This window comes from Hippopotamus amphibius, chromosome 3 (genome assembly GCF_030028045.1).
Source record: "Hippopotamus amphibius kiboko isolate mHipAmp2 chromosome 3, mHipAmp2.hap2, whole genome shotgun sequence".
Taxonomy (NCBI): domain Eukaryota; kingdom Metazoa; phylum Chordata; class Mammalia; order Artiodactyla; family Hippopotamidae; genus Hippopotamus; species Hippopotamus amphibius.
This window is the reverse complement of record NC_080188.1, coordinates 19,499,646-19,512,422: the sequence shown is the minus strand read 5'-3', so window position 1 is coordinate 19,512,422 and position 12,777 is coordinate 19,499,646. Positions and strand designations below refer to the sequence as shown.

At 36.3% G+C, this 12,777-nt stretch overlaps 1 protein-coding gene across 7 annotated transcripts in view; it reads right to left on the bottom strand.

The window, feature by feature from the left end:
* Nucleotides 1-12,777, bottom strand: part of N4BP2 (NEDD4 binding protein 2) — a 90,460-nt gene that overhangs the window by 56,382 nt on the left and 21,301 nt on the right. For 5 of the 7 annotated variants that reach the window (XR_009052540.1, XM_057726126.1, XM_057726123.1 and 2 more), the window contains 3 exons: nt 9,274-9,356; nt 7,295-7,634; nt 2,166-3,306 (listed from right to left, as the gene is read on the bottom strand). Coding sequence is in view for 6 of the 7 variants with exons in the window: in XM_057726126.1 (XP_057582109.1) it covers nt 2,166-3,306; nt 7,295-7,520 (1,367 nt within the window). In the remaining variant the exon portion in view is untranslated. Of the gene's footprint in view, nt 1-2,165; nt 3,307-4,730; nt 4,824-7,294; nt 7,635-9,273; nt 9,357-12,777 lie in introns of those variants that run through there. The other 2 variants (XM_057726125.1, XM_057726124.1) reach the window with 2 other exon arrangements.

The window sequence follows — 12,777 nt, the reverse complement described above, 5'->3', positions numbered from 1 at the left end:
ACCTGCAGGTGGCTAACAAACGCATGAAAAGATGCTCAACATCACTAATCATTAGAGAAATGCAAGTCAAAGCCACAATGCGGTATCACCTCACATCGGTCAGAATGGCCATCATCAAAAAAATCCAGAAACAATAAATGCTGGAGAGGGTGTGGAGAAAAGGGAACTCTCCTGCACTGTTGGTGGGAATGTAAGTTGGTACAGCCACTATGGAAAACAGTATGGAGGTTCCTTAAAAAACTAAAAATAGAACTACCATATGACCCAGCAATCCCACTCCTGGGCATATACCCTGAGAAAACCATAATCCCAAAAGAAACATGTGCCACAATGTTCACTGCAGCAATATTTACAATAGCCAGGACATGGAAGCAACCTAAATGCCCATCAACAGATGAATGGATAAAGAAGTTGTGGCACATATATACAATGGAATATTGCTCAGCCATAAAAAGGAATGAAATTGAGTTATTTGTAGTGAGGTGGATGGACCTAGACTCTTGTCATACAGAGCAAAGTAGGCCAGAAAGAGAAAACCAAATACCGTATGCTAACTCATATATATGGAATCTAAAAAAAATGGTACTGATGAACCCAGTGACAGGGCAAGAATAAAGATGCAGATGTAGAGAATGGACTTGAGGACACGGCAAGTGCGGGGGGAAGGTGGATGAAGGGGAAGCTGGGACAAAGTGAGAGAGCAGCACTGATATATATACACCACCAAATGTAAAACTGATAGCTAGTGGGAAGCTGCCACATAACACAGGGAGGTCAACTTGATGATGGATGATGACTTAGACGGCTGGCATAGGGAGGTTGGGAGGGAGTTGCAGGATGGAGGGGATATGGGGATATATGTATAAATACAGCTGATTCACTTTGTCGTACAGCAAAAACTGGCACAACACTATAAAGCAATTATATTCCAATAAAGAGATTTAAAAAAATTCCACTTTGTATAGAAAAAAAAAATTATTGGTAAGCTCCAACTTTGTGACAAGCACTTCTTTCTCTTCCCGATCTCTAACTGCCTCTGGCTCTAAGGCCTCTGAAACCTAGTTCTTCAAACCTATGTCACAGCACTATTACTTTTTAAGGTACCACCTTTTGTTCCACTCTTCCACAAAATGCATAACTGACTGTAATATCTATAATAATAAATTAAAGTTTTTTATTCCTGTAGTCATTAAATCAATGAGAAAGCCTATGTCTACAGAAGAATATACTTATATGAGTGTATGAGTAGAATATGTGGAAGTTTATTGGAAGATAAATCCAGACTAAGAAAGCACATTAAAAAACAACTGAAAATGAGTTCATCAAGGTATACATGCATACTCACTAAGACTAGATACACCCAAGATCAAATAGAAAAGACCCAGCTAAAAATAGAAGAGAGCAGAGTTTCAATTTGGAAGGAAAAGGAAAAAACTGGCAAATAAAATATATTAGATATAAATATTCTGGAATTTAAAGAGGGGGGTGGGTAGGAGAAAACTCTGAAAATAACACTCTTTAACAAGTGCCACTGAAAACACAACAAAGCTGCCTCTAACCCTGACTCTAGTCTCTCAGACCATGGCATCTACAACATACCTTGATTACAAAAGGGATATAGATGGACAGATGAGATAAAATAACTGAGGGGTGAGTACATTTTGTAAGAAATAAATCATTGAAAGTTTGAAGTTCTCTTACTACCAGTGATTCCTCCTATGTTCTCTTCCTCCAAATCATACATTTCTAAAACCTTATTTAGCAACATGCTACAATGCCAAATTTCCAACTACCAGTAGAATTCCTGTGTGTAAGACTTCCTTGAATTCAAAATCAATTACGGCCCTTTATCTCTATAATCAAAGCTGAATTCATCTTTCTCCCACTCAAATTAGTTCACTTCTACATGAACTTCTTTCTGTTGATCTCACAAGCTCACAATCTTGGAATCATTAATTTTTTCCTCTATTCTGTCTGTCAAAATGATATTCTGAGATGAAAGAATTCAATACAAACTTCTGGAGAAAACAGTGCTATTAGCTACAAAGTTAAAAAAAAATTAGTGAACATCTCTATGAACTAAAGTCATTTCACATATTCATGTTGTTATAAATATTTAAGTTCATGCATTACACTCTTTCTTTAAACTCAATTAAACCTCATACCTTGCTAAAAAAGATTTTCCTGATCCCGGAAGCCCTCTGAGAAGAACAAGAACTAGTCCAACATAAGATGATGTCTTCTTTCTTACAACCTGAGAAACTGGAGTTTCTTGTACCTGATAAGCACTGGTTGCGTCTTTATTTCTCCATGCCTTTGTTGAGGAAGTATGAGAAATAACCGGGGGTGGAAATGTATAGTTGACAGGTCTCCAGCGTGCAGTTGTGGTTACAACAGGAGCTACAAAGCCATGATTTCCTTGAAAGAGGTCAAAAGCAGGAATCATTGGATTCCACATTGGTGGAGGGGGAGGAGGAGGCAGCAGTAGAGGGAGAGGGGTAAGTACTGGGCAGTAATTCATATCCTTCCCCTTTGGTGGCAGTTCAGTATGTCTGTGTGACTGGAAACTGAATTCTTCAGAAGGTACAAAAACATCAGGGACAGAAGCAGACTTCTGATCACCACCTGTACCTAGTAAACCAAGCCCCGGATTTTGCACAGTAAGGTTTAAAGGAGGCTGAAGTTCACTGGCATCCAAATCTACAGGGGCTTGAGAGAACTGAGTCTCAAAACCCTCAGATTCTAAAAGCTCTTTCTGAACTTGGTTGCTACAATCCACCATGGTGTCATTTGTAACATTTAAAGAAGTACTGAGAAGAGAATCTTTCAATGCCAATGTGTTATCCTTTGTAAAACTTTTGGACTCATTTGAAACTGAACGTGAAGTTAAGGGATTTGAACTTAACGTAGAGGCAGAACTCTCCACATTTTCACTGCTCAAATCCATATTTTGGGTAGAAAGAATGGGAGTTGTACTACTTGATTCTGAATGTATAAATGCACTCGGGTCACTAAAATTATTAACATCTTGCAAAGGAAAAAATGAGTATGCTTGGTCATCAGGAGAAGAGTTCAATTTCTCAAAAGCATTCTGTATTAAGGAATCTAAGTCTTCAGTTAGCTGCATGTCCAAAAATGAATCCATTTTTGAATCTTCACTCTCTTCTTCAGGAGGACACTTTTCCATTATTTCACATCCCACTGCATTTACTTGGGTATCAGAGGCAATGAAGCTTTTTGAAGATGATTCTTCTATCTTAGCATCAGTGGCTGATAATTCTAATAGACAATCCATGGCATTTTCAACTGTACAACAACAAGAACAACAATAACAACAGCAAAATATATCTATATGTATTGAAAATAGTAAAATATAATTTAATTAAAACCAACATAAAATTATACTAGAATTCACATTGAATGAAATATAGAGAAATTTATAAATACTCAAGTCATTTTTTAAATTAATATTTTACTAATATATCAGACTGTATTAGTGAAAGGTTTCAATTATGGAGACATGAAATGTTGTTACTTTCAGACAAACAGTAATAAACTAGGCTAATGAACTGCTATCAAGTAGATAGTCTCTGATGAATTTACTGTGTAAAAATAAGAATATCTAACTGTATACATTAGGGTTGTTTACAAAGATCCTAAAACCAGCTGATTTACTCAACAAATACTTACTTACCTACTGCACGTCCTTTTAAGTATGAAGTATTTTAAGTACTCTCCTAGTAAATCTAATTTGTTTGTATGGTCTGTGCTATGAATTTCACTTAATACAAAAAATATGTATGAGCAAGTACTACATAGCAGACATACTTTGTATAAAGATGAGTAAGACAGTTTTTAGCTACACTCAAAGATTTTTGGAGTCTAATGGAGGCAATTAAAGATAATTACATTATAAGAAATTACACTATAATATAGATTAAATAATGCACACTTTTAATAATATACAAATGCCTTTACAGCCTTATAGGAGAGTAAGGAAAGACTTCACATAAGGTAATATGTGAACTGGGAACTGAAGATCAAAAAGAAACTTGTCAGACACAGAAGGGACAGGCAAGGCCAGTCTTGAAAACACAAAGCATGTTTAAGGTATTCAGAGAAGTTTGTTGGAATGCGAGTACACAATAGTATGGTGGGTAAGCAGAGGAAATAAAACTGGAAAGGGAAATTAAGTGAAATTTGGAAGGGTCCTGTATTTCACGGTAAGAAGTATCAATTTTACTTTCTAAGGGAACTTGAAGGGAAACTACCTGCCACAGCATTTGGGCTAGATGCTTTGTCATCTCACTGAATCTTCAAATTATACTATGAGATATAGTATTCCTAGCAAACAAATGAAGAAAATGAAGTTCAGAAAGTACATTAACTTAGCCCAAGTTACACAGATAGGAAGTGACAGAGCCAGGACCGGTATGTCTGACTCCAATGCTGAGCTCTTTCCATTATAACATAAATACAGAGCCATTAAAATTGTTAAGCAACTGAAATTTGAGGCTTTTTTATATTATTTCCATGTTTTATCTTGTTTCATTTGAAGGAAGATAAATGTGGAAACAGCACAGCACAGCACAGTAGGTAAAAGCTCTGGCCAGACGTCAGAACGACATTTAAATCCCTACTTGCTGGCAGTAACACTTTGAACAAGTCACTTAACTTTCCTAAGCCTTGATTTTTCTCATTTGCAATGTGTGGATAATAAAAGTACCTACCTCATAGGGTTGTTGTGAGGATTAAATGAGATAATCCATGAAAAAGGGCTGTGCACAAGGACTGGCACCTAGTAAGCACCCAATTTATGATCCCTTAAGAAGAAAAACAAAGAGGGATTGGCGGGGGCAAGCCTGGCAGAGAGACCAGTTAGAAGACTATAGCAATACTACAAAAGCTAGAAGCCCTAAACATGGAAAAAAGAAAAAAGGGAAAAAAAAAACAAATGTAAGAGATATTTCTAAGAAAAATATCTATGTGATAGGAAAATCACAACAGAAAAGATCAACAAAAAAAAATTAATGTGTATATAATGAAAAAAAGTGTTAAGTAAAAATAAGTAAAAGATGAAACTATATATATATAAAACACAAAAGAAAAGTTCTTAGAGTGTTGAAAAAAATTAAAACTGGTATAAAACAATGAAAAACACAATTTACACAATACAAGAATTAATAAACAATCTTATACAAAAATGTTCAACATTTCTCTTTATCTAAAAAAATAAATCATTAAGAAAAGGTAAAATCTTATTCCTAAAATCTAAAATAATACCACTCAACACTGAAAAGGCTGTGATGAAACCCATATACTTATACAGTTCTGGTGTCATTACAAATTGGCATGCCTCTTTTTTTTTAATAAGGTAAATTTACTTTTTTAAATTAATTTTTATTGAAGTATAGTTGATTTACAATTGTGTTAGTTCCTGCTTTACAGCAAAGTGAATCAGTTATACATATACATGTAAGTCATTATAGAGTATTGCAAAGAGTTCCTTATGCTATATGGTAGGTCCTTATTAGTTACCTATTTTATATGTAGTAGTGTGTATATGTGGATCCCAATCTCCCACTTTATCCCTCCCCATCCTGGTACCATATGGCACACCTCCTTATTAGGCAATTTAGCGGGATGTTTCCAAGAGCCAAAAACTGTCCTTACCCTGTGATAGAAGAAAATAAAACTTTGGGACTGAGAAAAAAATCCACAAGACGGAAAAGGTTATTTGTACCAAGATGTTCTTTGCAATATTAATTATTCATGTAAAACTGAGTTATAATTAAATAAATTAGAGCACAGCAACATTTCATTCCAACAATGGAATATTAGAAAGCAACTAAAAATAAATATAAAGACTGCAGCCAACACTGAAAAAAATGCTTACATTAGGTTAAGTTTAAAAAGTAGAATACACAATTTTATCAATATTATTCAAATTACTCAAAACTCAAAAATCAGTATTTATGAACAAGGTATAGAGAAGATCCTAGAAAAGAGAAATGTTTTCTGTTAGGATATAAGGATCTTTTCCTTGTAATTCTTCATTGCTATGTTAGTGTATGTGCAACAAATAAATTTTAAACACATCAAAATCAGGAAATAAATGTTGAAGCCACAAGTTAAATTGTAAACACAATCATTTCTGAGCATCATGTGGACTGCTGAAAACTTGTTTTCTGCCTACAAATCATAACAGGATAGGTAAAATATGCTCACATCACAGACCATGGAATGTAAAAATAATGGAACTTTATCACATTACCAAACCTCCCCAAACCTAGGATAATTTTATCTTAATCATGGCCAACAGCAATACTAAACATCAATTTTTAATTTGGTCATCCAGTCAAATTTGATAGTTTCCCCTCTGTCCACAAACATACATCTAAACAATTTATTACAAGTCATTAATAACTTACTGTAATGAAGACGTTATCAAAACAAACTGAAAAAAACGAAAACTCAGCCATCACTGAAAAAGTCCTATGAGACACATACCTATTATTTTTCTTATTAACTGATAAGAAAACTGAGACCCAGGAAGGTTATTAAGTGGCAGAGCTGGAAATCCAACCTAGTTTTCTTGACTCCAAAGCCAATTTTTTGAAACCACAATACTCTGTTATCCTCAACTCTTAATCAGCTCTCATTTCCAAAATTATAATTACCTTTTCACTCAATATTTACTGATATCCTACTGAGTCACCTGGTATTTGGGGACTCAGAGTTACAGCAGTAAAACAAAACAGTTTTTTAAATCCCTATTTTTATGGAGCTTCATTCTAGGTTAGTAGGTCTCAACTGGGGATGATTTTGCCCCCCAGGGGACAAAAAGACGACATACTGAGGCATTTTTAGTTGTCACAACTAAGGTAGTAGGGAGGAATGTGCTACTGGCATCTAGTGGGTACAGGACAGAGATGCTGCTGAACATCCTACAATGCACAGAAAAGCCACTGACAACAAAGAATTATCCGGTCCAAAACATCAATAGGGACAACCTGTTCTAGAGGGAAGATAAAAGGAAATAAAACATAGAATATGATATCTGTACACACATCTTACACCTAGAACTGTACATTTCTTAAAAGAAGAAACTATGCTTTATTCTTCTTCATATCCCTCGAAATACCAAACTTAGTACCTTGCCCACAGCAAATATTCAAAAAATGATGAACAAAATAGAAATAAGGTGGTCATTTTCTATATTACTACTGGTCATGGCATAGTACATGAAATTTTCTTATAAGATGCAATGGGTTCAAACTAAACTTTTTCTCACCTTTGAAATCACATTCAGAAAGCATCAAATACACTACATCAGGATCCAGATCAGAAAACATCTCTGAGATACTGGTGAAGAGTTCTTCCTGATCAACTTTTGTCTCATACATGGAAGGAAGAGTAGTGGTTGGCTCCTCATGACTAGCAACACTGGATACAACTTCCTTAGAGTTTGCAATCTTCCGAAAAGGACATCCCCCAAGATTTTTCCTTCTCCTCGGCATTCTGACTTCCAAAACTAAAATGTTTCCCTTTTCTTATTTAAGATGTTTGATATTTAAGTCATAACTCAAAGAAAATAGGGTTAAATATCTTGCACAATCCAGCAGTAATAGGACCTAAAATAGAAAGCAAGTTGAAACACTCAGACTATGTCTAAAATTGGAATGATATCTTCATTTAACTCTAAGAAAGTACCATCAACTCTGGCAGCAGCAAAGCCAAAAAGCAGTCAAACAATTTCTCTCTCGCTCCAAAATACTCAAAATTTTTCAGGATTAAACATGTTAAAAATTAAGATATTAACAAATGCAATATATTTTCAGATTAGTGAGTACATTGTTTTAGGACAATTATTTCATTAAGAAAAAAGTATTCATAATAAGCATGCCTACTGAACACCTATTTGGATGTCCAATAGGCATCATAAACTTAACATGTTCAAAACTGAGCTCCTGATTGCCTACTTCACACCTGTTCTTCCTAGTCTTTCCCATCTCAATTAATGCCCTCAACTCTATCCTTCCAACTGCTCAGGTCAAAAATCTTGAAATAATTCTTGACTCCTGCCGTCCCACATCCAATCAGTAAGCCAATTTTGTCATTGCAACCCTCAAAATGTATCCAGAATATGATCATTCCTCACCATCTCCATGGCTACCAAGGCAGATTAGTGTAAAAGTCTCCTAACTAATCTCCTTGCTTCCACCCTTGCCCCTTCAGTCACAACTAGAGTGACTCAGTTAAACCATGCCTCTTTTCTGCTAAACTGTCCACTAGCTTCCCATCTCATTTAGGATAAAAGCCAGAGCCCTTAAAATGGTATATAACCCAGACACTTTTTACTTCCATGCTGTCATCCCTAATCCTCTTTCCCTTGCTCATGTCACTTCAGCCATACTTCACCTCCTTGTTCTTCAAACACCAGCCATGCTCCCTTCTCAGAATCTTTACATTTGGTCCCTTCTACCTAAACTAATATTATATCAGGTATCTAAAAGATGTGTTTTCTCCTATCATTACTCCTATTACTCAACTGTTACCTTCTCAGGAAGTCAGCCGCCCAACACCACTTATCCCTCTTTCCTTACCTAAATTTTCTCCGTAAGACTTACCTTTTAACATAGTATATAGTTTATCCATTTGTTTTATTTATGTATTGTATTTACTACCCATATTCAGTAAAGTGCAAGCTCGACAAGGGCAGGGACTCATAGATCTGGAGAACTCTGACAATCCACTTGCTTTCTCCCCTTAGATCTACCTAATAAACAATTCAAATGTAACACATCTAAAACCAAATGTCTGATATTTTCTCAAAAACCTGCTCTAACCATTTGGTCTGGCTACTATCATCTTTCACCTGTATTCCTGTCTCCTAAAAGGTCTCCCTGTTCCCACTCTTTGTCCCCTACAGTACATTTTCAACACACCAGCCAGAATGATCTTCATATAACGTAAGTCAGGATGAATCAGCGTCTGCTTTAAGTTCTCAACTGGCTCTCCACGTCTATCAGAGTAAAAGCTAAAGTTCTTACTATGGCCCACCTCCCTTTTGTCCTTTAATATACTTTTCCCCAAGATATTTGCATTGCTAATTCTCTCACTTCTTCAAATCTTTGCTCAAGTGTCACATTCAATGATTTCTTCCTTGATTACCCAATTTAAAGTCATATTCCCCACTATCTCTGCCCCAATATCCCTTTCCTGCTAATCACCCATTGCCCTTAACACCTTCTAACATACTATAAAATTTACCTTTTAATTAAATTTATTGTGTCATAGCTCTCTCCATCTTCCAGGACTGCAATGTCAATATGACAGCCACCAGCCACATGTGCCTATTTAAATTAATTAAAATTAAATAAAATTACACTTTATATATTAATATCAGATAAAGTAGAATTCAGAGCAAAGGAAAAAAATCAGCAGAAATAGAGGACATTATATAATCATAAAGTATCAGTCGGCCAAGAATACGTAGCAACCCTAAATATGTATGTACCAAACAAAAAAACCACTAAATAAGTAAAGCAAAAACTGACAAAATTGAAAGGTGAAACAGACAAGTTCAATACCCCTCTCTCAATAAGAGTAAATAGACAGATCAGCAAGGATACAGAAGAACTTAGTAACACCATCATTTAAGGGTCTACTGAATATTTATAGAAGACTCCATTCAACAACAGCAGAATACATATCCTTTTCAAGTGTCCAAAGAACATATACCAAAACAGACCATATCCTAGGCTATAAAACAAACCTCAACAAACTTAAAAGAAATGAAATCATATAAAGTATGTTCTCTGACCACAATGGAATCAAACTAGAAGTCAATAACAAGAATATAACAGCAAAATCTCCAAACACTTGGAACGTAAGCAATATACTAAATAATCCCTTAGCAAAGAGGAAGTTTCAAGGAAAATTTTTAAATGCACAGAAATGAATAAAAATGATAATATACCATATCAAAATTTGTAGGACACAGCTAAAGCAGCAATGGCAGAAATTTATAGCAAATTTATAAATAAATGCATACATTAGAAAAAAGGAAAAGTCTCAAATCAACAATCTAAGCCTCTAGAAAAAGACCCTAGAAAAAGAAGAGCAAAGTAAACCACAAGCCAGTAGAATAAAGGTAATTATAAAAATCAGAGCAAAAATGAATAAAACTGAAAACAGAAAAACAATCACTACAGACCCTGCAGACATCAAAAGACTAATATAGGAACAAATGTACATGCAAAAGTTTGGCATCTTTTACGAAATAGACTTATTTCTCCAAAACCACAAATTATCACAACTCACCTGACAGGAAATAGATAAAAGCTCTATGATTTTTAGTGAAATTTAATTCACAATTTACAAATTCCCAAAAAATAAATTCCAGGTCCAAATACCTTCAGTGGAGAAGTCTACCAAACATTTTTAAGAAGAATTAACTAACTCTATACAATCTCTTCCAAAAATAGAAGAGGGAACACTTCTTAATTCATTTTATGAAGCCAGTATTGTTATCCTGATATCAAAATCAGACAAAGCCAGTATAAAAAAAAAGAAAAAGACCCTACAAACCCATATCCTTCCTGAACACAGACATAAAAATCCTTAGCAAAATATTACAAATAGAATTCAGCAATTTATTTTAGAAGAATTGGATTTGGTTCAAGATGGCAGAGTAGGAGGACATGTGCTCACTCCCTCTTGCAAGAGCACCAGAATCACAACTAACTGCTGAACAGTCATCGACAGGAAGACAATGGAACTCACCAAAAAAGACACCCCACATCCAGAGACAAAGGAGAAGCCACAATGAGATGGTAGAAGGGGCGCAATCGTGATAAAATCAAATCCCATAACCACTGGGTGGGTGACTCACAAACTGGAAAACAGTTATACCACATAAATCCACCCACTGGAGTGAGGGTTCTGAGCCCCACATCAGGTTTCCCAACCTGGGGATCTGGCAATGGGAGGAAGAATCCCCAGAGAATCAGACTTTGAAGGCCACTAGGGTTTGATTACAGGACTTCCACAGGACTGGGGGAAACAAAGACTCCACTCTTGGAGGGCACACAAAAAGTAGTGTGCACACCAGGACCCAGGGAGAAGGAGCAGTGACCCCAAAGGAGACTGAACCAGACCTACCTGCTGGTGTTGGAGGGTTGCCTGCAGAGGTGGGTGGCAGATGCAGCTCACCGTGGGGACAGGGACACTGGTGGTGGGCATTCTGGGAAGCGCTCATTGGTGTGAGCTCTCCCGCAGTCCACCATTAGCCCCACCAAAGAGCTTGTAAGCTCCAGTGCTAGGTCGCCTCAGGCCAAACAACCAACAGGGTGGGAACACAGCCCCACCTTGACAGACAAGCAGATTAAAGTTTTACTGAGCTCTGCCCACCAGAGCAACACCCAGCTCTACCCACCATCAGTCCCTCCCATCAGGAAGCTTGCACAAGCCTCTCAGATAGCCTCATCCACCAGAGGGCAGACAGCAGTAGCAAGAAGAACTATAATCCTGCAGCCTGCCGAATGAAAACCACAGCCACAGGAAGATAGAGAAAATGAAAAAGCAGAGGACTTTGTACCAGATGAAGGAACAAGATAAAATCCCAGAAAAACAACTAAATGAAGTGGAAACGGGCAACTTTCTAGAAAAAGAATTCATAATAATGATAGTGAAGATGATCCAGGACTTTGAAAGTCTAGATGCAAAGATCGAAAAGATGCAAGGAAAGCTTAACAAAGACCTAGAAGAATTAAAGAACAAACAGAGATAAGCAATACAATAACTGAAATGAAAAATACACTAGAAGGAACCAATAGCAGATTAACTGAGGCAGAAGAAAGGATAAGTGACCTGGAAGACAGAATGGTGGAAATCACTGCATGGAAAGAATAAAGACAAAAGAAGGAAAAGAAATGAAGACAGCCTAAGAGACCTCTGGTAAACATTAAACACATCAACATTCGCATTATAGGGGTCCCAGAAGAAGAGAGAAAGAAAGGACCCAAGAAAATATTGGAAGAGATTATAGTTGAAAACTTCCCTAACATGGGAAAGGAAATAGCTACCCAAGTCCAGAAAGCACAGAGAGTCCCAGGCAGGATAAACCGAAGGAGAAACACGCCAAGACACATAGTAATCAAACTGACAAAATTAAAGACAAAGAAAAATTATTAAAAGCAACAAGGAAAAAACGACAAATAACTTACAGGGAAATTCCCGTAAGGTTAACAGCTGATTTCTCAGCAGAAACTCTGCAAGCCAGAAGGGAGTGGCATGATATATTGAAAGTGATGAAAGGGAAGAACCTACAACCAAGAATACTCTACCCAGCAAGGATCTCACTCAGATTTGACAGAGAAATCAAAAGCTTTACAGACAAGCAAAAGCTACGAGAATTCAGCACCACCAAACCAGCCCTACAACAAATGTTAAAGGAACTTCTTTAAGTAGGAAACACAAGAGAAGAAAAGGACCTACAAAAACAAACCCAAAACAATTAAGAAAATGGTAATAGGAACATACATATCGATAATTACCTTGAATTTAAATGGACTAAATGCCCCAACCAAAAGACTGGCTGAATGGATATGAAAACAAGACCCATATATATGCTGTCTACAAGAGACCCATTTCAGACCTAGGGACACATACAGACTGAAAGTGAGGGGATGGAAAAAGATATTCCATGCAAATGGAAATCAAAAGAAAGCTGGAGTAGCAATATTCATATCAGACAAAACAGACTTTAAAATA